We start from the raw sequence: 25,157 nt of genomic DNA, 5'->3' as shown, positions 1-25,157 counted from the left end.
CGGACGCGTCGGGCTCTTTGGCGGTCTGCCCCGCGGTGGGGGTTGGCCCACTTGAACGGGTTCGTCGGGCTCTAGGTGCGCCAGCTTGAGCCGGTCGACCGACACCTTGTCAGTTCTGACGCCCACTTGGAGGAGGAAGAACTTGTTCCCCGTCTGGAGTACCTTGTAGGGTCCGTCGTATGGGGGCCGTAGAGGTCCTCGGTGGGCGTCATGGTGCACAAAAACAAATTTGGCCATGTGCAGGCTAGGTGGTACGCGGGTTGCTGGTTCGCCGTGCCAGCCGGTGGGTACCGGAGCGAACTGTTGTGCTCGGTTGGCGAAAGCGCGGCGTTGCTGGTCAGCCGACCAGGGGGTCGTGGCGGTGGGCAGGAACTCTCCGGGTACGCGCAGCGGCTGGCCGTACACGAGTTCCGCCGCCGAGGCTTGCAGGTCTTCCTTGACCGTGGAGCGTAGGCCAAGTAGCACCCACGGGAGGCGGTCGATCCAAGCCTCGTCCTCGAGGCTGGCGCGGAGGGACGCCTTCATGGACCTGTGGAATCGCTCGCACAGTCCGTTGGCTTGGGGGTGGTAAGCCGTGGTGCGGTGAATGGCCACCCCGAGGTTTTGGGCGATGGCGGCCCACAGATCAGAGGTGAACTGCGGGCCTCTATCCGACATCATGTCGGAGGGGACGCCGAACCGAGCGACCCAGGTCCCGATGAACGCCCTCGCGATGTCGGCGGTGGTGGTGGACGTCAGTGGAATGGCCTCGGGCCAGCGGGTGGTACGGTCCACGATTGTCAGCAGGTGCGTGTGACCTTGTGATGGCGGCAGGGGGCCGACGAGGTCGATGTGGACGTGGTCAAACCTTCTTTCTGGCACGGTGAACTCCTCGAGTGGGGCTTTGACGTGCTGGTGGATTTTGGCACGCTGGCAAGCTATGCAGGATCTGGACCAGACGCGCACATCTTTGCGCAGGCCGCGCCAGACAAATCGGTTGGCCACCAGTCTAATGGACGCATGGGTGCCGGGGTGTGAGAGGCTGTGGACGATGTCGAACACCTGTTTTCGCCAGGACGCCGGGACTACGGGGCGGGGTTGCGCCAAGGAGGTGTCGCATTTGACTGTGACGGCGGACGGGCCGCAGGCGATGTCGGTCAGTCGCAGCCCTGGGAGGGTTGTGGGTGCGGAGAGCAGATCGGGGTCGGTGCGTTGCTCCGCTGCCAGTTGAGCATAGTCCACTGCCAGGTGGGCGCCGTGGACGGCGGGGCGGGATAGGCAGTCGGCCACCACATTGTCTCGACCGGAGACGTGCCGGATGTCCCTCGTGAATTCGGACACTGCAGCGAGCTGGTGTTGTTGCCTGGCTGACCACGGGTCCGCAGATTTTGCCATCGCGAATGTCAGGAGTTTGTGGTTGACAAACGCGGTGAAGGGGCGGCCCTCCAGAAGAAATCTAAAATGGCGGACTGCCAGGTACAGTGCGAGGAGCTCGCGGTCAAAGGCGCTGTATTTGGCCTCCGGGGGGCGCAGTTGGCGGCTGAAAAAGGCCAGCGGTTGCCAGGCCCTGTCGACCCACTGTTCGTACATGGCGCCGACCGCGTGGTCGGAGGTGTCCGTGGTGAGGGCCACCCTGGCGTGGGCTGTGGGTGAGCGAGCATGGTGGCGTCGGCGAGCGCCTTTTTGGTCGAGTCGAAAGCGGTCAACATGTCCGCCGACCACTCGATCGCCATTCTGTCTTTCTTACCCCGGAGGGCTTCGTATAGGGGCCGCATGAGGGACGCCGCTCCGGGAATGAAGCGGTTGTAAAAGTTGATCATCCCCAAGAACTCCTGGAGGCCTTTGATGGTGGTAGGCCGGGGGAACTGCTGGACGGCTTGCACCTTGGCGGGCAGGGGAATGGCTCCATCCTGCATGATGTGGTGGCCGAGGAATGGGTGACGGCGTGGTTGGAGCCGGCGGACAGGAGCTTATCGGCTTCGTCGGCCAGGTCCTCGAGGTCCGTGAGGCTGGACGCCACGATCGCCGGGCGGATGCTGGGGGGTAGTTGACGGATAAAGAGCGTGCGGAAGAGGGAGCCGGGCGGTTTCTCGTAGGTCAGAGCAAGCATTTGTGAGAGCAAGTCTGACGGCATGGAGTCACCGAGGCCCGGGAGGTCAAGGAGGTGGCAGTTGCGCACGAATTGGGAGGCTGTGAATTTTTTAAGGAGCGCGGCCTTGAGATGTGCGTACTTACCTTCCTCCGAAGGGTTTTGTAGTGTTGTCCAGACTTTCATGATTGTGGTGCTGCCCAGGGAGGCGAGGAGGTAGTCGTACATCGTTGCGTCGGCGGTGATGCCGCGGAGTCGGAATTGCGATTCAGCTTGAAGGAACCAGGCGGTGGCTAGCTTCTCCCAGAACTCCGGCAGCTTCACAGAAACTGCGTTTGTGTCAGCCATGGTTACGCTTAGGAGTCGTCCTGAGCGTTGGGGTCACCAATGTAGGAGTCTACGTACTCCTAACAAAATATACTGAACTCGGAGAGGTTCAACAGAAAAGGTTTAATTGTTGAGACCACATGTTGAACACAAAAATGGCGTCAGAGACTACACCAAGTCCGACTGTCTTTCATCATTCCACAGTTTAGACTGCCCCTCCCCCGCTCTGGGCTTAACTATGTTGCAGATCGAGTTTCTTAAAGGTGTGATCCTTCTTAAAGGCATGACGCCTGATTTATAGTCTACGGAGCGAAAAGCGGATTGTGTCCTTTCTGTGATCGGTACGCCACACAGGTATGTTTAATTCCCAGGCATTGTCACCCTGCAGCCATGTTTCTGTAATGGCCACAAGATCATACCCATATGTAGTTATTTGTGCCATTAACTCGTCTATTTTGTTACGAATGCTACGTGCATTCAGATAGAGAACTTTCAAATATGTTTTGTGACACTTAGTTCCTGCTTTTGTCCTTTTTATTACTTTACCTTTTACTCCATACCTTCTGCCCCTTCCTGACACGCTCTGGTTTTTAATTTCCCCACTGCTACCTAAGTCTATGACCTTCTCTGTTGTCATTTTTATTATTTGCTCTCTGGGAACCTTCCCCGCACTAGTTAGTTTAAAACCCTCTCTACAGCCCTAGTTATATGATTCGCCAGGATTCTAGTCCCAGCACTGGCCAAGTGAAGCCCGTCCCAACGGAACAGCTCCCTCCTGCCCCAGTACTGGTGCCAGTGTCCCAGGAAGCAAAACCCATTTCTCCCACACCAGTCTTTGAGCCACACATTTAACTCTCTAATTTTATTTGTCCTAGCCAAATTCGCTCGTGGCTCAGGTAATAATCCAGAGATTATTACCCTTGAGGTTCTGTTTTTTAATTTGACCCCTAGCTGCTCATACTCCTTTAACAGAACCGGCTTCCTAGTCCTATCTACGTCGTTTGTACCAACATGGACCACGACAACTGGATCCACCCCCTCCCACTGCAAGTTTCTTTCCAGCCCAGAGGAGATATCCTTAACCCTGGCACCGGGTAGGCAACACAGCCTTCGGGACTCTCGCTCTCGGCTGCAGAGAACTCTATCTATCCCCCTAATAATACTATCCCCTACCACTACAACATTTCTATTTACTCCCCCCTCTTGAATGGCCCCCCGTTCCACGGTGCTGTGGCCAGGTTGCTCATCCTCCCCGCAGTCCCTGCTCCTGTCCCCACAGGGAGTAAGAACCTCGAACCTGTTGGACAAGAGTTCATCCGTTGTCGCAGTGTCTGCATGGTCTCACCGATGTACCATGCTCCGGGGCATCCTTTCCTGCAACGTATGAGGTAGACAACGTTGGCCGAGTCACATGAGTATGTACCATGTACCTGGTGGGTGGTGTCCTCATGTGTGATGATGGTATCTGTCTTTATGCGTCTCTCCACTTCACCTGACGAAGGAGCAGCAGATACCATCATCAATGAGATCATGGCTGATCATCCAAATTCAGTACCCTGTCCCTGCTTTCTCCCCATATCCCTTGATCCCTTTAGCCTTAAGAAATATATCTAACCCCGTCTTGAATATATTTAATGAATTGGCCTCTACTGCCTTCTGTGGTAGCGATTTCCACAGGTTCACCACTCTCTGGGTGAAGAAATTCCTCCTCATCTCTGTCCTAAATGGCTTACCCCTTATCCTTAGACTGTGACCCCTGGTTCTGGACTCCCCGGCCATCGGGAACATCCTTCCTGCATCTAGTCTGTCTAGTCCTGTTAGAATTTTATAAGCTTCAGTGAGATCCCCTCTCATTCTTCTAAACTCCAGCGAGTGTAAGCCCAGACGACCCAATCTCTCCTCATACGTCATTCCTGCCATCCCAGGTATCAGCCTGGTGAATCTTCGCTGCACTCCCTCCATGGCAAGAACATCCTTCCTCAGATAAGGCGACCAAAACTGCACACAATACTCAAGGTGTGGTCTCACACCAAGGCCCTATACAACTGCAGCAAGACATCCTTGTTTCTGTACTCCAACCCCCTTGCTACGAAGGCCAACATACCATTTGCCTTCTTAACCGTTTGCTGCACCTGCATGCTTACCTTCAGTGACTGGTGCACAAGGACACCCAGGTCTCATTGCACTTCCCCTTCTCCCAATCTATTGCCATTCAGATAATAATCTGCCTTCCTGTTTTTGACACCAAAGTGGATAACCTCGCATTTATCCACGTTATATTGCATCTGCCATGCTTCTGCCCAATCACCCAACCTGTCCAAATCATACTGGAGTTTCTCGGCATCCTCCTCACAGCACACACGCCCATCCAGCTTTGTGTCGTCTGCAAACTTGGAGATATTACATCTAGTTCCCTCGTCTAGATCATCAATATATATTGGCCCAGAAATTCGGGTCGGGGGCTTCCCGCGGGTGCAAGCCCCGACCTGCACTTAGCTTGCGCGCCGGCCGTTGAGCTGTGGGCCCCTGTGGAATTCCGATCCGGGGCCTGGTCCAGCTGCCGGCGTGCAGTGTTTGCGTATCCCAGGGGCACAGTAAGTTCGATGCATCCCCTGGGATCACGTGGGCCATGGGGAGCCAATTGGAGCAGGGAATGCTCCATTCATAAGATTGACAGGAAGAGCTGTCAAGACTTATAAATACTACGGCCCCAAAACAGCACTAAATCTTCAAATAAATTTAAAAAAAGAAATCAAATTTTTAAATAAACTATAAATTACATGAAATAACTTTTAAACAATAATTTAAATTTTTGAAAAAAAAAAATTATTTTCTAACGGGGCTAAAAATAAACTTACCTTTCTTTAAAGTATTTAAAAATAATAAACCTGTGGAAAAAATGTTTTAATTTTAATTAATTCACCACTTACCTTGTAAAAAGCAGGCCTTACGCCTGCTTTTTAAATGTGTAACTTCTGGAGACTTACCCTCCCGGGAAAACCTGTATATAAAAAAATTTAAAAAAACCTATGTTCGATGCGCACGCGTTCGACCTCTGAACCCCTTCGTTCAGGGGATCGGAAGTGCTGGTTTCCCGCGCATGCGCAGTGCATGCAGAAAACCGGCACTTCCATTGGGCCTACGGGTGAGTACCCCGTGCGTACTCACCCGTGGAGACCCGAATTTCTGGGCCATTGTGAATAGCTGGGGTCCTAAGACCTGCGGTACCTCACTAGTCACTGCCTGCCACTCAGAAAAAGACCCGTTTATTCCAACTCTTTGCTTCCTGTCTGCCAACCAGTTCTCTATCCAAGTCAATACCTTGCCCCCATTCCCATGTGCCTTAACTTTACATGCTAATCTCTTATGCGAGATCTTATCGAAAGCCTTCTGAAAGTCCAAATACATCACATCCACTGGTTCTCCCTTATCTATTCTACCAGTTACATCCTCAAAAAATTCCAGTAGATTAGTCAAGCATGATTTACCTTTTGTAAATCCATGTTGACTTTGTCTGATCCTGTCACTATTTGCCAAGTGCTCTGCTATTACATCTTTTATAATGGACTCTAGCATTTTCCCCACTACCGGTGTCAGGCTTACCGGTTTATAATTCCCCGTTTTCTCTCTACTGTTGTGTATGTAACCTGTTCCACCTTAAGAGAGCTTAAGCCTGTTCCACCTTAAGAGATGTACTACTTTCTCAGGCTGCTGTAGACGTAATACCGGGGGTGAACACACCGGTATATAAGCACTGTGCAGTAATCTTGTATTCAGTATAGTCCCTACCTCCAACCAGTAAAGACCTGTTTTTATTGTTACTCATTAGTCTGTGTCTTAATTAACTAAATAATTCACAGACTTAACACTGGCGACGAGTCAGGTTCTTACCCTGCGGCAGTTATTCCACGGCGGTTGAAGAGAGGTTTCAAACCATACCACCCCACTGGAAGGGACAGGCATTAGGACCCTGAAGCCTCCATCAGCTTGTGAACCGGAGTAGAAGACAGGGCTGGGGAAGACAGGTACAGGGCGATAGCGATCGGCAGATAAGGGCCGGGCCGCTTTGAAGTGAGGGGCGCAGCCGGGCCATCGATCGCAACCACCGATAAGGGCCGCACTCGGGCTGAAAGGGCAGCGGCTGCAGAAATTGAAGGCGTGAGAGCCGCGGTGCACAGCGCGGGCCATCGATCGCGATCGGGAGATAAGGGTTTTGGAGTGCGAGGTGCAGCCGGGCCATCGATCGCAAGCACTGATAAGGGCCGGGCCGCTTTCAAGTGCGAGGCGCAGCCGGGCCATCGATCGCATCCGCTGATAAGGGCCGCACTCGGGGGCTGAAGGGAGACGGCGTCGGGGGACGGGTGAAGACCGCCAAGCGCGGGAAAACCGCCATTTTGTGGGCGGAGGACGACGGCAAGAGCGGGAAGCCACCATCTTTGATAACAAGTAAACAAAATAAAATCTGAGAAATTGCAAATCTACAATGCCTAAACACGGGAATATTAGCACCTTTGATAGTGACCTCGAAGATTGGGCCATATATGTTGAAAGAGTAAAAAATTATTGTAAGGCCAATAAAATTCGTGACCAAGATAAAGCTCTAACATTATTAAATTTAATGGGTGTGAAGACATACGGGCAATTGAAACACCTGTTATCACCAGATGAACCGGCGGATAAGACGTTCGATGAGATTGTTACTGTCCTGAAAGATCATCTAAACCCCACGCCGCTGATGCTAGCGGAACGATTTAAATTTTACGACAGAAGGCAGCTACAGCATGAAAGCAATGCTGAATATTTGCTGGAATTGTGTAAATTAGCGAAATATTGCCAGTTTGGAACGGGACTGACAGATGCACTACGAGACAAATTTGTGTGTGGTTTATTTAAACAGGATACACAAAAGCGACTGCTCGAGGAGAATGAGCTGACGCTTGAGAAGGCGGTCACTATGGCAGCAGCACACGAAGCCGCAGCGAGAGGCACGGCAGTAATGCAGCTACGGTCACCGGAGCTCAGTGCACACAAATTGGGTGTGAGTTCTGGCAAATGTTATCGTTGTGGAAAGACAACGCATGATCAGAACCAGTGTTGGTTTAAAAACCAAGAATGTAGAACTTGTGGTAGGCTTGGACACATAGCTAGAGTATGCAGGTCAGGGAAGAAGACCAGCAACAAGAAGTCACCGCAAGGAAAATACGCAAAAGTACACAAGGTGGCCGAACAGGAGTCCGATTCAGATGCTAGCAGTAAAGAACTGGCTAGCTTAAGGGTACTCAACATTGGTAAGGGTGCAGACCTCCAGACAATTTGGGTTACTCTTCAGATAGAAGGAGTCCAAGTAAAAATGGAATTGGACACTGGATCGGCATTGTCGGTCATGAATAAGAAAGATTACAGAAGGTTATTCCAACATATTCCCCTACAGGATATGGAGATTATATTGACAAACTACACGGGGCAGAGAGTGTACCCCATCGGGACAATAAAGGTTGCAGTGGCCAACAAGGGCGAAGGAAGTCAAATAATGGACTTATATGTGCTACCGGAGGGAGGTCCACCACTACTAGGCCGGGAGTGGTTTAGAAACATAAATATGGACTGGCATTCGCTAAAAGCCATAAAGAGTGAGAACTCGGTGCAGATAATCAGCCCAGACTCTAGAACTGATGATGGTAAGACCAACCCATGTGCAAAAGACAAAGTTTCAGCACAGAATTCCACTGAGCAACAACAACATAGTTTAACAGAGAATTCTGAGTCTGTCAAGTCTACTGATATGCACATTTTTGAGGGACACTGGGCTCGAACTCAACTCCATTTCAAACTACAACAGCAATTAGAACAAATGATTCGCCGTTTTGAGCAAGAGATGAATGAAATAAAAAAGTTCTTTGTTACAGAGTGGGAGAATCTGGAAAGTCAACAGAAGCAACTGATGGAGAAAATGGAGCAGGAGCACACCAACCACCTGCGCGAGGAGGCCGAACGAATCAAAGCTGATTCAGGTTCTGAAGGTGCGTGCCATAATCTGGTGTCAGAAGAGTTAACGGTCAGCCAACTCCTTCATATGCTGAGGGACAAGACTCTGAAATGGGAAAAACTTGAACACGAGCTGCGATCTTCAAAGGAAAAGGGTTCGGAGCTCTCAAAAGTCATTGAGATGGCTGATGTGACGACACAGACTGAAACGACTGCAACAGAGCAGCCATTGGATGCCAAAAGTACGCTGACTCACGTCAATGTAGAACAACAGACCGCTGAAACAGCTGCTCCGGTAGAGGGATTGCATAGTCAGATCAATCAATCTCCAAAGGAAGTTGAAGTATTAAAATCACAAATGAGGTCACTAGTAAACGACTTGCTGAAAGCCCAGAAAAAGCTGGATGCAGAGGTACACATGAAGAAGTCTCTTCAGGAAAGATGTCTGGATTTGGAACAAGAGCTGGCTAACGTCCAGCTGGGTATGGAGGAAATAGACGACCCTCTCACTGGTCTAGCTCAGGACGACACCGAATATTACCATGACCTGGTGGACGACACCGAATATTACGATGTCCTGTCCTGCCCAGCTTGTAACTTCGACTCCCAAAGTGCAGAAATCATGGAGGAGCACCAAAAGTCTACGGAACATCAGGAGAAGCTGGCTCTACGACGGAAACAGGAGGAAGAGAAGGAGGAACTGCGCATGCAGCTGGCAGCTGTGGCAGCTGACAATGGAGCCCAGAGAGTCTCCAAGAAGCAGAAAAGGAAAAGTAAAAACAGAAGATGACCCATCTGAACCATTATCACCTCTACCAGATCACACACGTGGTCCCTCCGAACGGAGCCAAATCAGTTCGGAAGTTCAAGCTGTTAAATCCATGAAAGGACTATTGAATGAGTAACGTGAACCGACTACACCACAGAGATTGAATCTGTGAACTGTTTTCCGCAGAGACTGAATCTGTGATATGTTACGTTAAACATGAAGTTATATATGTATATATGTTATTACGTTATGTTAAATGGGGGGGATGACTATAAAGCTAAGAAGGGAGGAGTGTTGTGTATGTAACCTGTTCCACCTTAAGAGAGCTTAAGCCTGTTCCACCTTAAGAGATGTACTACTTTCTCAGGCTGCTGTAGACGTAATACCGGGGGTGAACACACCGGTATATAAGCACTGTGCAGTGATCTTGTATTCAGTATAGTCCCTACCTCCAACCAGTAAAGACCTGTTTTTATTGTTACTCATTAGTCTGTGTCTTAATTAACTAAATAATTCACAGACTTAACATCTACCACCTTTTTTGAATAGTGGGGTAACATTAGCTATCCTCCAATCCATGGGTACTGTTCCAGAGTCTATAGAATTTTGGAAGATGACCAGCAATGCATCTACTATTTCTAGGGCCACTTCCTTAAGTACCCTAGGATGTAGGTTATCATGCCCTTGGGATTTATTGGCCTTCAATCCCATCAATATCCCTAACACTATTTCCCTACCAATACAGATTTCTTTCAGTTCCTCCCTCTCATTGGACCCTATGTTCCTGACATTTCTGGGAGGTTATTTGTGTCCTCCTTTGTGAAGACAGAACCAAAGTATGTATTTAATTGGTCTGCCATTTCTTTGTTCCCCATTATAACCTCCCCTGATTCTGACTGCAAGGGACCTACGCTTGACTTCACCAATCTTTCTAATGGTATTATAGTTCCCAGTTGTGACTCACTAATGGGACTGTAGTTCCCAGGTGTGACTGTCTAATGGGACTGTAGGTTCCAGGCATGACTCTGTAATGGGTCTGTAGTTCCCAGGTGTGTGTGTGTGTCTCTCTAATGGGGCTGTAGTTCCCAGCTATGACTCTCTCTCTATTGGGACTGCGCTCCCAGGTGTGACTCTAATGGCCTGTAGTTCCCAGGTGTGACGCTCTCTCTAATGGGATTGCAGTTCCCAGGTTTAACTCTCTAATGGGACTGTCAACTCTCTAATGCGTCTGTAGTTCCCAGGTGTGACTCGCGCTCTCTCTCTAATGGGTCTGGACTTCCCAGGTGTGACTCTCTAATGGGACTGTAGTTCCCAGGGGTGACATTCCAATGGTATTGTAGTTCCCAGTTGTGACTCTCTAATGGGACCGTAGTTCCCAGGTGTGACTGTCACGTGGGTCTGTAGTTCCCAGATGTGACTCTCTAATGGTCGGTAATTCCCAGGTGTGACTCTCTAATGGAATTGCAGTTCCCAGGTGTGACTCTCTCTTTAATGGGACTGTAGCTTCCAGATGCGACTGTCTAATGGGACTGTAGGTCCCAGGCATGACTCTGTAATGGGTCTGTAGCTGTCAGGTGTGCATTTCTCTCTAATGGGACTGTAGTTACCATGTGTGACTGTCTAATGGGACTGTAGTTACCATGTGTGACTGTCTAATGGGACTGTAGTTCCCAGGTGTGACTGTCTAATGGGTCTGTAGTTCCCAGGTATGACTGTCTAATGGGACTGTAGGTCCCAGGCATGACTCTGTAATGGGTCTGTAGCTGTCAGGTGTGCATTTCTCTCTAATGGGACTGTAGTTACCATGTGTGACTGTCTAATGGGACTGTAGTTCCCAGGTGTGACTGTCTAATGGGTCTGGAGTTCCCAGGTATGACTGTCTAATGGGTCTGTATGTCCCAGGTATGACTGTCTAATGGGACTGTAGTTCCCAGGCATGACTCTGTAATGGGTCTGTAGTTCCCAGGTGCGACTGTCAAAATGGGACTGTAGGTCCCAGGCGTGACTAATGGGTCTGTAGTTCCCAGGTGTGTGTGTCTCTCTCTAATGGGACTGTAGTTTCCAGGTATGACTCTCTATTGGGACTGAGCTTCCCAGGTGTGACTCTAATGGCCTGTAGTTCCCAGGTGTGACTCTCTCTCTAATGGAATTGCAGTTCCCAGGTTTAACTCTCTAATGGGACTGTAGACTCTCTAATGCATCTGTAGTTCACAGGTGTGACTCTCTCTCTCACTCTCTCTAATGGGTCTGTACTTCCCAGGTGTGACTCTCTAATGGGACTGTAGTTGCCTGGTGTGGCTTTCTAATGGTATTTTAGTTCCCAGGTGTGACTCTCTAATGGGACTGTAGTTCCCAGGTGTGACTGTCTAATGGGACTGTAGTTCCCAGGTGTGACTGTCTAATGGGACTGTAGTTCCCAGGTGTGACTGTCTAATGGAACTGTAGTTCCCAGGCGTGACTGTCTAATGGGACAGTAGGTCCCAGGCATGACTCTGTAATGGATCTGTAGTTCCCAGGTGTGTGTGTCTCTCTCTAATGGGACTGTAGTTTCCGGGTATGATTCTCTCTCTCTTGGGACTGTGATTCCCAGGTGTGACTCTAATGGCCTGTAGTTCCCAGGTGTGACTCTCTCTCTAATGGGACTGTGGTTCCCAGGTGTGACTCTCTAAGGGTCTACAGTTCTCAGGTTTAACTCTCTAATGGGACTGTTATTTACAGGTGTGACTCTTGAATGAGACTGTAGTTTCCAGGTGTGGCTCTCTAATGGGACTGTTGTTTACAGGTGTGACTCTCGAATGAGACTGTAGTTTCCAGGTGTGGCTCTCTAATGGGACTGTAGTTTATAGGTGTGACTCTTGATGTGCCTTCAATAACCACAAAACTAGAAGTTATAGACTTAAACAAGTTGGCTTTTAATCACTAAGATCAGAGCTAACATCTCAACACGCCGACTGGTTCACAGGAATGAGTCATACAGATCCTGGGATCTTTATGTAAGAGAAGTCAGGGGCGGAGCCAAGAGCCAAGACCTGGAACCTTCCAGGTTAGTCAGGAAAGAAGAAGTGAAACTATACACAGTGTGGGGGAGGGTAATATACATGAGTGCAAAACGAATACAGGAAATACAGGATCAAGACAAACAGATTTCATTACAACTCTCTAATGGGACTGTAGTTTCCAGGTTTGTGTCTCTAATGGGACTGTACTTTCCAGGTGTGACTCTCTCTAATGGGATTATGGTTCCCAGGTGTGACTCTCTAATGGGACTGTAGGTCCCAGGTGTGACTCTAATGGGACTGTAGGTCCCAGGTGTGACTCTAATGGGACTGTAGGTCCCAGGTGTGACTCTCTAATGGGACTGTAGGTCCCAGGTGTGACTCTAATGGGACTGTAGGTCCCAGGTGTGACTCTCTAATGGGACTGTAGGTCCCAGGTGTGACTCTAATGGGACTGTAGGTCCCAGGTGTGACTCTAATGGGTCTGCAGTTCCCAGGTGTGTCTCTTTAATCATCTGATGTTACTCACTGAGTCTGTGGGTGTTTGATGGGACTGATGTTACACAGTACTGAGGCCAAGTTTCTTGATGTGTTCCAATTTTGTTTTACATGTTGATTGCACCTAATCTGAACCCTGATGGAGAAGCTTTAGGAGCCATTGGTCATGTGACGGAACAGCTGAAGAACTTGCTTCTGTGGGCGCTTCATTACGAGCAAGAGCCTGGCATCCGAATGGAAGCCTGCAACAGTATTGTGTCCCTGAAGCTGAGAGATGCTAGCGTGCAGTCTGTTTTAAGAGATCAGCTTCTGGTGGAACCTGACCCGCTCATCCAGGGGTAAGTTAATGAGCAGTGGTATTGGTGTAGTGAGAGCTGTGGGTTGTGTGCAATTTTGGACTCAACTGGCAACAATGAACTCGGTTTCCATACTCCCACAGCCCAGGGTTCTTTATACAGGCTGAGAGGAGATCACAGCTGTAATACAGTAAACTCCTGGGGAGCTCGCTTACCAGACATGGCCACATTCAAATATACCATGCCTGTTACTTACTTGTGTGTTTGTATATCTGTTTAGTACTTGCATATGTTTGTGCATCTGTAGGTAGCTGTATAAGTTGGTGTACCTGTAAGTACATGTGAATTTTTATATCTGTGGGTGCGTCTGTGTGTTTATAAATCTGGGTGTGTGCATGTTTGAACATCTGTGTGTGTGTTTGTATATCAGTGTGTGTGTGTTTGTATATTTCTGTGTGTGTGTATATCTGTGTGTATGTGTGTGTATATCAATGTATGTGTGTGTGTAAATCAGTGTGTGTGTGTGTGTGTGTGTGTCTCAGTGTGTGTCTCAGTGTGTGTGTCAGTGTGTGTGTGTGTGTGTGTGTATATGAGTGTGTGTGTGTGTATATGAGTGTGAGTGTGTATATCAGTGTATGTGTATATCAGTGTGTGTGTTTGTACATCAGTGTGTGTATATCAGTGAGTGTGTGTGTTTGTATATCTGTGTGTGTGTGTTTGTATATCTGTGTGTGTGTGTTTGTATATCTGTGTGTGTGTGTTTGTATATGTGTGTGTTTGTGTGTGTGTATGTATATCTGTGTGTGTGTGTGTGTGTATATCAGTGTGTGTATATCAGTGTGTGTGTGTTTGTATATCAGTGAGTGTGTGTATATCAGTGTGTGTGTATCTCTGTGTTTGTATATCAGTGTGTGTGTGTGTATGTATATCTGTGTGTGTGTGTATATCAGTGTTTGTATATCTGTGTGTGTTTGTATATCTGTGTGTGTGTTTGTATATCTGTGTGTGTGTGTGTTTGTATATCTGTGTGTGTGTTTGTATATCTGTGTGTGTGTTTGTATATCTGTGTGTGTGTTTGTATATCTGTGTGTGTGTGTGTTTGTATATCTGTGTGTTTGTATATGTGTGTGTTTGTGTGTGTGTATGTATATATGTGTGTGTGTGTATATCAGTGTGTGTATATCAGTGTGTGTGTTTGTATATCAGTGAGTGTGTGTGTATCTCTGTGTTTGTATATCAGTGTGTGTGTGTGTGTGTTTGTATATCAGTGTGTGTATGTATATCTGTGTGTGTGTGTGTATATCTGTGTGTGTGTTTGTATATCTGTGTGTGTGTGTTTGTATATCTGTGTGTGTGTGTTTGTATATCTGTGTGTGTGTTTGTATATCTGTGTGTGTGTGTGTTTGTATATCTGTGTGTGTGTTTGTATATCTGTGTGTGTGTGTGTTTGTATATCTGTGTGTGTTTGTATATCTGTGTGTGTGTGTTTGTATATCTGTGTGTGTGTATATCAGTGTGTGTGTTTGTATATGTGTGTGTTTGTGTGTGTGTGTATGTATATCTGTGTGTGTGTGTTTGTATATCAGTGTGTGTGAGTTTGTATATCAGTGTGTGTGTGTGTGTGTATATCAGTGTGTGTGTGTATATCAGCGTGTGTGTTTGTATATGTGTGTGTGTGTGTTTGTGTGTGTATCTGTGTGTGTTTGTATATCAGTGAGTGTGTGTATATCAGTGTGTGTGTGTGTGTTTGTATATCAGTGTGTGTGTGCTTGTATATCAGTGTGTGTGTGTGTGTGTGTATATCTGTGTGTGTGTATCTGTGAGTGTGTTTGTATATCAGTGAGTGTGTGTATATCAGTGTGTGTGTGTGTGTGTTTGTATATCAGTCTGTGTGTGTGTGTGTGTATATCTGTGTGTGTGTGTATATCTGTGTGTGTGTATCTGTGAGTGTGTTTGTATTTCTGTGTGTGTGTATATATCAGTGTGTGTGTGTGTGTATCAGTGTGTGTGTTTGTATATGTGTGTGTGTATCTGTGTGTGTGTGTTTGTATATCAGTGAGTGTGTGTATATCAGTGTGTGTGTATCTCTGTGTGTTTGTATATCAGTCTGTGTGTGTGTTTGTATATCAGTCTGTGTGTGTTTGTATATCTGTGTGTGTGTTTGTATATCGGTGTGTGTGTGTTTGTATATCGGTGTGTGTGTGTTTGTATATCGGTGTGTGTGTATATCAGTGTGTGTGTATATCAGTGTGTGTGTGTTTGTATATCGGTGTGTGTGTTTGTATATCAGTGTGTGTGTGTGTGTATGTATATCAGTGTGTGTGTGTTTGTATATCAGTGTGTGTGTGTGTGTGTGTGTTTGTATATCAGTGTGTATGTATATCGGTGTGTGTGTGTATATCAGTGTGTGTGTGTATATCAGTGTGTGTGTATATCAGTGTGTATGTATATCAGTGTGTGTGTGTGTATGTATATCGGTGTGTGTGTGTGTATATCAGTGTGTGTGTGTTTGTATATCTGTGTGTGTGTGTTTGTATATCTGTGTGTGTGTGTGTTTGTATATCTGTGTGTGTTTGTATATCTGTGTGTGTGTATATCAGTGTGTGTGTTTGTATATGTGTGTGTTTGTGTGTGTGTTTGTATATCAGTGTGTGTGTGTGTGTATATCAGTGTGTGTGTGTATATCAGCGTGTGTGTGTGTATCTGTGTGTGTTTGTATATCAGTGAGTGTGTGTATATCAGTGTGTGTGTGTGTGTGTTTGTATATCAGTGTGTGTGTGTTTGTATATCAGTCTGTGTGTGTGTGTGTATATCTGGTGTGTGTGTGTATATCTGTGTGTGTGTATCTGTGAGTGTGTTTGTATATCAGTGAGTGTGTGTATATCAGTGTGTGTGTGTGTGTGTGTTTGTATATCAGTGTGTGTGTGTTTGTATATCAGTGTGTGTGTGTTTGTATATCAGTCTGTGTGTGTGTATATCTGTGTGTGTATCTGTGAGTGTGTTTGTATTTCTGTGTGTGTGTGTATATATCAGTGTGTGTGTATATATCAGTGTGTGTGTATATCAGTGTGTGTGTATATCAGTGTGTGTGTTTGTATATGTGTGTGTTTGTTTGTGTGTGTGTGTTTGTGTGTGTATCTGTGTGTGTGTTTGTATATCAGTGAGTGTGTGTATATCAGTGTGTGTGTATCTCTGTGTGTGTTTGTATATCAGTCTGTGTGTGTTTTTGTATATCAGTCTGTGTGTGTGTTTGTATATCAGTCTGTGTGTGTGTTTGTATATCTGTGTGTTTGTATATCTGTGTGTTTGTATATCGGTGTGTGTGTTTGTATATCGGTGTGTGTGTGTTTGTATATCGGTGTGTGTGTATATCAGTGTGTGTGTGTTTGTATATCGGTGTGTGTGTTTGTATATCAGTGTGTATGTATATCAGTGTGTGTGTGTATGTATATCAGTGTGTGTGTATGTATATCAGTGTGTGTGTGTTTGTTTGTATATCAGTGTGTGTGTGTGTGTGTGTGTGTGTTTGTATATCAGTGTGTGTGTATATCAGTGTGTGTGTATATCAGTGCGTATGTATATCAGTGTGTGTGTGTGTGTATATCAGTGTGTGTGTATATCAGTGTGTGTGTATATCAGTGTGTGTGTGTGTTTGTATATCAGTGTGTGTGTGTTTGTATATCAGTGTGTGTGTGTTTGTATATCAGTGTGTGTGTGTGTGTATATCAGTGTGTGTGTGTGTGTTTGTATATGTGTGTGTTTGTGTGTGTGTTTGTGTGTGTATCTGTGTGTGTTTGTATATCAGTGAGTGTGTGTATATCAGTGTGTGTGTGTGTGTTTGTATATCAGTGTGTGTGTTTGTATATCAGTCTGTGTGTGTGTGTATATCTGTGTGTGTGTGTATATATCAGTGTGTGTGTGTGTGTGTATATATCAGTGTGTGTGTGTGTGTATATCAGTGTGTGTATATCAGTGTGTGTGTTTGTATATCAGTGTGTGTGTGTGTGTGTGTTTGTACATCAGTCTGTGTGTGTGTGTATATCTGTGTGTGTGTTTGTATTTCTGTGTGTGTGTGTGTGTGTATATCAGTGTGTGTATATCAGTGTGTGTGTTTGTATATGTGTGTGTTTGTTTGTGTGTGTGTGTTTGTGTGTGTATCTGTGTGTGTGTGTTTGTATATCAGTCTGTGTGTGTTTTTGTATATCAGTCTGTGTGTGTGTTTGTATATCAGTCTGTGTGTGTGTTTGTATATCTGTGTGTTTGTATATCTGTGTGTGTGTTTGTATATCGGTGTGTGTGTGTGTGTATATCGGTGTGTGTGTATATCGGTGTGTGTATATCGGTGTGTGTGTATATCGGTGTGTGTGTGTGTTTGTATATCGGTGTGTGTGTTTGTATATCAGTGTGTATGTATATCAGTGTGTGTGTGTATGTATATCAGTGTGTGTGTGTATGTATATCAGTGTGTGTGTGTGTTTGTTTGTATATCTGTGTGTGTGTGTGTTTGTATATCAGTGTGTGTGTATATCAGTGTGTGTGTATATCAGTGTGTGTGTATATCAGTGTGTATGTATATCAGTGTGTGTGTGTGTATGTATATCAGTGTGTGTTTGTATATTGGTGTGTGTGTGTGTGTGTGTGTGTGTGTGTTTGTATATCAGTGTGTGTGTGTTTGTATATCAGTGTGTGTGTGTGTGTATCTGTGTGTGTGTGTATATCAGTGTGTATGTATATCAGTGAGTGTGTGTGTGTTTGTTTGTATATCAGTGTGTGTGTGTATATCAGTGTGTGTGTGTATATCAGTGTGTGTATATCAGTGAGTGTGTGTGTGTATATATCAGTGTGAGAGTGTGTGTGTGTATATGAGTGTGTATATCAGTGTATGTGTATATCAGTGTGTGTGTTTGTACATCAGTGTGTGTATATCAGTGAGTGTGTGTGTTTGTATATCTGTGTGTGTGTATATCAGTGTGTGTGTTTGTGTGTGTGTATGTATATCTGTGTGTGTGTGTGTATATCAGTGTGTGTATATCAGTGTGTGTGTTTGTATATCAGTGAGTGTGTGCATATCAGTGTGTGTGTATCTCTGTGTTTGTATATCTGTGTGTTTGTATATCAGTGTGTGTGTGTGTGTGTATATCAGTGTTTGTATATCTGTGTGTGTGTGTTTGTATATCTGTGTGTGTGTGTGTTTGTATATCAGTGTGTGTGTGTGTGTATATCAGTGTTTGTATATCTGTGTGTGTGTTTGTGTATCTGTGTGTGTGTGTTTGTATATCTGTGTGTGTGTATATCTGTGTGTGTGAGTGTGTGTTTGTATATCAGTGTGTGTGTTTGTATATGTTTGTGTGTGTGTCTGTTTGTATCTGTGTGTGTGTGTGTTTGTATATCAGTGAGTGTGTGTATATCAGTGTGTGTGTATCTCTGTGTGTGTTTGTATATCAGTGTGTGTGTGTTTGTATATCAGTCTGTGTGTGTGTTTGTATATCAGTCTGTGTGTGTGTATATCTGTGTGTGTATATCAGTGTGTGTGTGTTTGTATATCTGTGTGTGTGTATCAGTGTCTGTGTGCGTTTGTATATCTGTGTGTGTATGTTTGTAGATCTGTGTGTGTGTTTGTATATCAGTCTGTGTGTGTGTATCAGTGTGTGTGTTTGTATATCAGTGAGTTTGTATATCAGTGAGTTTGTATATCAGTGTGTTTGTATATCAGTGTGTTTGTATATCAGTGTGTGTTTGTATATCAGTGTGTGTGTTTGTGTATCTCTCTGTGTGTTTGTATATCTCTGTGTGTTTGTATATCGGTGTGTGTGTGTGTGTGTTTGTATATCTCTGTGTTTGTATATCGGTGTGTGTGTGTGTTTGTATATCGGTGTGTGTGTGTGCTTGTATATCGGTGTGTGTGTTTGTCTATCGGTGTGTGTGTGTGTTTGTATATCGGTGTGTGTGTGTGTTTGTATATCTGTGTGTGTGTTTGTATATCTCCGTGTGTGTGTTTGTATATCAGTGTGTGTGTGTTTGTATATCGGTGTGTGTGTGTTTGTATATCAGTGTGTGTGTATATCAGTGTGTGTGTGTGTGTATATCAGTGTGTGTGTATATCAGTGTGTGTGTGTGTGTTTGTATATCGGTGTGTGTGTGTGTGTTTGTTTGTAAATCAGTGCGTGTGTGTTTGTATATCGCTGTGTGTGTTTGTATATCGGTGTGTGTGTTTGTATATCAGTGTGTGTGTGTATTTGTACATCAGTGTGTGTGTGTTTGTATATCAGTGTGTGTGTTTGTATATCAGCGTGTGTGTTTGTATATCAGCGTGTGTGTTTGTATATCAGTGTGTGTGTGTTTGTATATCAGTGTGTGTGTGTGTTTGTATATCAGTGCGTGTGTTTGTATATCAGTGTGTGTGTGTTTGTATATCAGTGCGTGTGTTTGTATATCAGCGTGTGTGTGTTTGTATATCAGTGTGTGTGTGTTTGTATATCAGTGTGTGTGTGTTTGTATATCAGTGTGTGTGTTTGTATATCAGCGTGTGTGTTTCTATATCAGTGTGTGTGTTTGTATATCAGTGTGTGTGTGTGTGTTTGTATATCAGTGTGTGTGTGTTTGTATATCAGTGTGTGTGTTTGTATATCAGTGTGTGTTTGTATATCAGTGTGTGTGTTTGTATATCAGTGCGTGTGTGTGTTTGTATATCAGCGTGTGTGTGTTTGTATATCAGCGTGTGTGTGTTTGTATATCAGCGTGTGTGTGTTTGTATATCAGCGTGTGTGTGTTTGTATACCAGTGTGTGTGTTTGTATATCAGCGTGTGTGTTTTTATATCAGTGTGTGTGTGTGTGTGTGTGTTTGTATATCAGTGTGTGTGTGTTTGTATATCAGTGTGTGTGTTTGTATATCAGTGTGTGTTTGTATATCAGTGTGTGTGTTTGTATATCAGTGCGTGTGTGTGTTTGTATATCAGCGTGTGTGTGTTTGTATATCAGCGTGTGTGTGTTTGTATATCAGCGTGTGTGTGTTTGTATATCAGCGTGTGTGTGTTTGTATATCAGCGTGTGTGTGTTTGTATACCAGTGTGTGTGTTTGTATATCAGCGTGTGTGTTTCTATATCAGTGTGTGTGTGTGTGTGTGTGTTTGTATATCAGTGTGTGTTTGTATATCAGTGTGTGTGTGTTTCTATATCAGTGTGTGTGTTTGTATATCTGTGTGTGTGTTTGTATATCTCCGTGTGTGTGTTTGTATATCAGTGTGTGTGTGTTTGTATATCTGTGTGTGTTTGTTTATCAGTGAGTGTGTTTGCATTTCTGAGTGTGTTTGTATTTCTGTGTGTGTGTATATCAGTGTGTTTTTTCAGTGTGTGTGTATATCAGTGTGTGTATATCAGTGTGTGTTTGTATATCTGTGTGTGTTTGTATATCTGTGTGTTTGTATATCTCTGTGCGTGTTGGTATATCTGTGTGTGTTTGTATATATGTGTGTGTGTTTGTGTGTGTGTGTATCAGTGTGTGTTTGTGTGTGTATCTGTGTGTGTTTGTATTTCTGTGTGTGTGTGTATATCAGTGTGTGTATCTCTGTGTGTGTATCTCTGTGTGTGTTTGTATATCAGTGTGTGTGTGTTTGTATATCAGTGTGTTTGTATATCAGTGTGTGATTGTATATCAGTGTGTGTGTGTTTGTATATTAGTGTGTGTGTGTTTGATATTTGTGTGTGTGTTTGTATATGTGTGTGTGTGTGTGTGTATCTGTGTGTGTGTGTATCAGTGAGTGTGTTTGTATTTCTGAGTGTGTTTGTATTTCTGTGTGTGTATATCAGTGTGTGTGTGTGTATCTGTGTGTGTGTTTGTATATCTGTGTGCTTGTATATCTCGGTGTATGTGTGTGTATATCAGTGTGTGTGTGTGTTTATATCAGTGTGTGTGTTTGTATATCAGTGTGTGTGTGTATATCTGTGTGTGTGTGCTTGTATATCAGTGTGTGTGTATATCTGTGTGTGTGTGTGTGAGTGTGTGTGTGTTTGTATATCAGTGTGTGTTTGTATATCAGTGTGTGTGTTTGTATATGTCTGTGTTTGTGTGTGTGTCTGTTTGTATCTGTGTGTGTGTGTGTTTGTATATCAGTGTGTGTGTGTTTGTATATCAGTCTGTGTGTGTTTGTATATCAGTCTGTGTGTGTGTATATCTGTGTGTGTATATCAGTCTGTGTGTGTTTGTATATCAGTGTGTGTGTGTATTTGTATATCAGTGTGTGTGTGTTTGTATATCAGTGTGTGTGTTTGTATATCAGTGTGTGTGTTTGTATATCGGTGTGTGTGTATATCAGTGTGTGTGTTTGTATATCAGTGTGTGTGTGTGTTTGTATATCTGTGTGTGTGTTTGTATATCTCCGTGTGTGTGTTTGTATATCAGTGTGTGTGTGTTTGTATATCTGTGTGTGTTTGTTTATCAGTGAGTGTGTTTGCATTTCTGAGTGTGTTTGTATTTCTGTGTGTGTGTGTATATCAGTGTGTTTTTTCAGTGTGTGTGTATATCAGTGTGTGTATATCAGTGTGTGTTTGTATATCTGTGTGTGTGTTTGTATATCTGTGTGTGTTTGTATATCTGTGTGTTTGTATATCTCTGTGCGTGTTGGTATATCTGTGTGTGTTTGTATATATGTGTGTGTGTTTGTGTGTGTGTGTATCAGCGTGTGTGTGTTTGTATATCAGTGTGTGTGTATATCTGTGTGTGTGTGTGTGTGTGTTTGTATATCAGTGTGTGTTTGTATATCAGTGTGTGTGTTTGTATATGTCTGTGTTTGTGTGTGTGTCTGTTTGTATCTGTGTGTGTGTGTGTTTGTATATCAGTGAGTGTGTGTATATCAGTGTGTGTGTATCTCTGTGTGTGTTTGTATATCAGTGTGTGTGTGTTTGTATATCAGTCTGTGTGTGTGTTTGTATATCAGTGTGTTTGTATATCAGTGTGTGATTGTATATCAGTGTGTGTGTGTTTGTATATTAGTGTGTGTGTGTTTGTTATTTGTGTGTGTGTTTGTATATGTGTGTGTGTGTGTGTATCAGTGAGTGTGTTTGTATTTCTGAGTGTGTTTGTATTTCTGTGTGTGTGTATATCAGTGTGTGTGTGTGTTTATATCAGTGTGTGTGTGTGTTTGTATATCAGTGTGTGTGTGTGTGTTTGTATATCAGTGTGTGTGTATATCTGTGAGTGTGTGTGTGTTTGTATATCAGTGTGTGTGTTTGTATATGTCTGTGTTTGTGTGTGTGTCTGTTTGTATCTGTGTGTGTGTGTTTGTATATCAGTGAGTGTTTGTATATCAGTGTGTGTGTGTTTGTATATCAGTCTGTGTGTGTGTTTGTATATCAGTCTGTGTGTGTGTATATCTGTGTGTGTATATCAGTGTGTGTGTGTTTGTATATCTGTGTGTGTGTATCAGTGTCTGTGTGTGTTTGTATATCTGTGTGTGTATGTTTGTAGATCTGTGTGTGTGTTTGTATATCAGTCTGTGTGTGTGTATCAGTGTGTGTGTTTGTATATCAGTGAGTTTGTATATCAGTGAGTTTGTATATCAGTGTGTTTGTATATCAGTGTGTGTTTGTATATCAGTGTGTGTGTTTGTGTATCTCTCTGTGTGTGTTTGTATATCTCTGTGTGTGTTTGTATATCGGTGTGTGTGTGTGTGTTTGTATATCGGTGTGTGTGTGTGTGCTTGTATATCGGTGTGTGTGTTTGTCTATCGGTGTGTGTGTGTGTTTGTATATCGGTGTGTGTGTATATCAGTGTGTGTGTGTGTTTGTATATCAGTGTGTGTGTGTGTTTGTATATCTGTGTGTGTTTGTATATCTCCGTGTGTGTGTTTGTATATCAGTGTGTGTGTGTTTGTATATCTGTGTGTGTTTGTTTATCAGTGAGTGTGTTTGCATTTCTGAGTGTGTTTGTATTTCTGTGTGTGTGTATATCAGTGTGTTTTTTCAGTGTGTGTGTATATCAGTGTGTGTATATCAGTGTGTGTTTGTATATCTGTGTGTGTGTTTGTATATCTGTGTGTGTTTGTATATCTGTGTGTTTGTATATCTCTGTGCGTGTTGGTATATCTGTGTGTGTTTGTATATATGTGTGTGTGTTTGTGTGTGTGTGTATCAGTGTGTGTTTGTGTGTGTGTGTGTATATCAGTGTGTGTATCTCTGTGTGTATCTCTGTGTGTGTTTGTATATCAGTGTGTGTGTGTTTGTATATCAGTGTGTTTGTATATCAGTGTGTGATTGTATATCAGTGTGTGTGTGTTTGTATATTAGTGTGTGTGTGTTTGTTATTTGTGTGTGTGTTTGTATATGTGTGTGTGTGTGTGTGTATCTGTGTGTGTGTGTATCAGTGAGTGTGTTTGTATTTCTGAGTGTGTTTGTATTTCTGTGTGTGTGTGTATATCAGTGTGTGTGTGTGTATCTGTGTGTGTGTTTGTATATCTGTGTGTGCTTGTATATCTCGGTGTATGTGTGTGTATATCAGTGTGTGTGTGTGTTTATATCAGTGTGTGTGTTTGTATATCAGTGTGTGTATATCTGTGTGTTTGTATATCAGTGTGTGTGTATATCTGTGTGTGTGTGTGTGAGTGTGTGTGTGTTTGTATATCAGTGTGTGTTTGTATATCAGTGTGTGTGTTTGTATATGTCTGTGTTTGTGTGTGTGTCTGTTTGTATCTGTGTGTGTGTGTGTTTGTATATCAGTGTGTGTGTGTTTGTATATCAGTCTGTGTGTGTTTGTATATCAGTCTGTGTGTGTGTATATCTGTGTGTGTATATCAGTCTGTGTGTGTTTGTATATCAGTGTGTGTGTGTATTTGTATATCAGTGTGTGTGTGTTTGTATATCAGTGTGTGTGTTTGTATATCAGTGTGTGTGTTTGTATATCAGTGTGTGTGTTTGTATATCAGTGTGTGTGTTTGTATATCAGTGTGTGTGTGTTTGTATATCAGTGTGTGTGTGTTTGTATATCAGTGTGTGTGTGTGTTTGTATATCAGTGCGTGTGTGTGTTTGTATATCAGTGCGTGTGTGTGTTTGTATATCAGTGTGTGTGTGTTTGTATATCAGTGTGTGTGTGTTTGTATATCAGCGTGTGTGTGTTTGTATATCAGCGTGTGTGTGTTTGTATATCAGCGTGTGTGTGTTTGTATATCAGCGTGTGTGTTTGTATATCAGTGTGTGTGTTTGTATATCAGTGTGTGTGTTTGTATATCAGCGTGTGTGTTTGTATATCAGTGTGTGTGTTTGTATATCAGTGTGTGTTTGTATATCAGTGTGTGTGTGTGTGTTTGTATATCAGTGTGTGTGTGTTTGTATATCAGTGTGTGTGTTTGTATATCAGTGCGTGTGTTTGTATATCTGTGTGTGTTTGTATATCTGTGTGTTTGTATATCAGCGTGTGTGTGTTTGTATATCAGCGTGTGTGTGTTTGTATATCAGCGTGTGTGTTTGTATATCAGTGTGTTTGTATATCAGCGTGTGTGTGTTTGTATATCAGCGTGTGTGTTTGTATATCAGCGTGTGTGTGTTTGTATATCAGCGTGTGTGTTTGTATATCAGCGTGTGTGTGTTTGTATATCAGCGTGTGTGTGTTTGTATATCAGCGTGTGTGTGTTTGTATACCAGTGTGTGTGTTTGTATATCAGCGTGTGTGTTTCTATATCAGTGTGTGTGTGTGTGTGTGTTTGTATACCAGTGTGTGTTTGTATATCAGTGTGTGTGTGTTTCTATATCAGTGTGTGTGTTTGTATATCAGTGTGTGTGTTTGTATATCAGTGTGTGTTTGTATATCAGTGTGTGTTTGTATATCAGTGTGTGTGTGTTTGTATGTCGGTGTGTGTGTTTGTATGTCGGTGTGTGTTTGTTTGTATATCAGTGTGTGTGTGTTTGTATGTCGGTGTGTGTGTTTGTATGTCGGTGTGTGTTTGTTTGTATGTCGGTGTGTGTGTGTTTGTATGTCAGTGTGTGTGTTTGTATATCAGTGTGTGTTTGTATATCAGTGTGTGTGTTTGTATATCTGTGTGTTTGTATATCTGTGTGTTTGTAGATCAGCGTGTGTGTGTTTGTAGATCAGCGTGTGTGTGTTTGTATATCAGCGTGTGTGTGTTTGTATATCAGCGTGTGTGTGTTTGTATATCAGCGTGTGTGTGTTTCTATATCAGTGTGTGTGTGTTTGTATATCAGTGTGTGATTGTATATCAGTGTGTGTGT

At 44.0% G+C, this 25,157-nt stretch overlaps 1 protein-coding gene across 1 annotated transcript in view; it reads left to right on the top strand.

The window, feature by feature from the left end:
- The window catches only part of heatr4 (HEAT repeat containing 4), a 102,002-nt gene that overhangs the window by 31,522 nt on the left and 45,323 nt on the right, over positions 1-25,157 (top strand). The window contains exon 3 of the mRNA XM_086003826.1: positions 12,792-12,981. Within this exon, the coding sequence (XP_085859952.1) occupies positions 12,792-12,981 (190 nt within the window). The remainder of the gene's footprint in view (positions 1-12,791; positions 12,982-25,157) is intronic.

This window comes from Somniosus microcephalus, chromosome 12 (assembly GCF_052327205.1).
Source record: "Somniosus microcephalus isolate GS21.2 chromosome 12, FLI_Smic_1.0, whole genome shotgun sequence".
Lineage (NCBI taxonomy): Eukaryota > Metazoa > Chordata > Chondrichthyes > Squaliformes > Somniosidae > Somniosus > Somniosus microcephalus.
The sequence above is the reverse complement of the archived record's forward strand: the minus strand, read 5'-3'. Positions and strand labels throughout refer to the sequence as shown.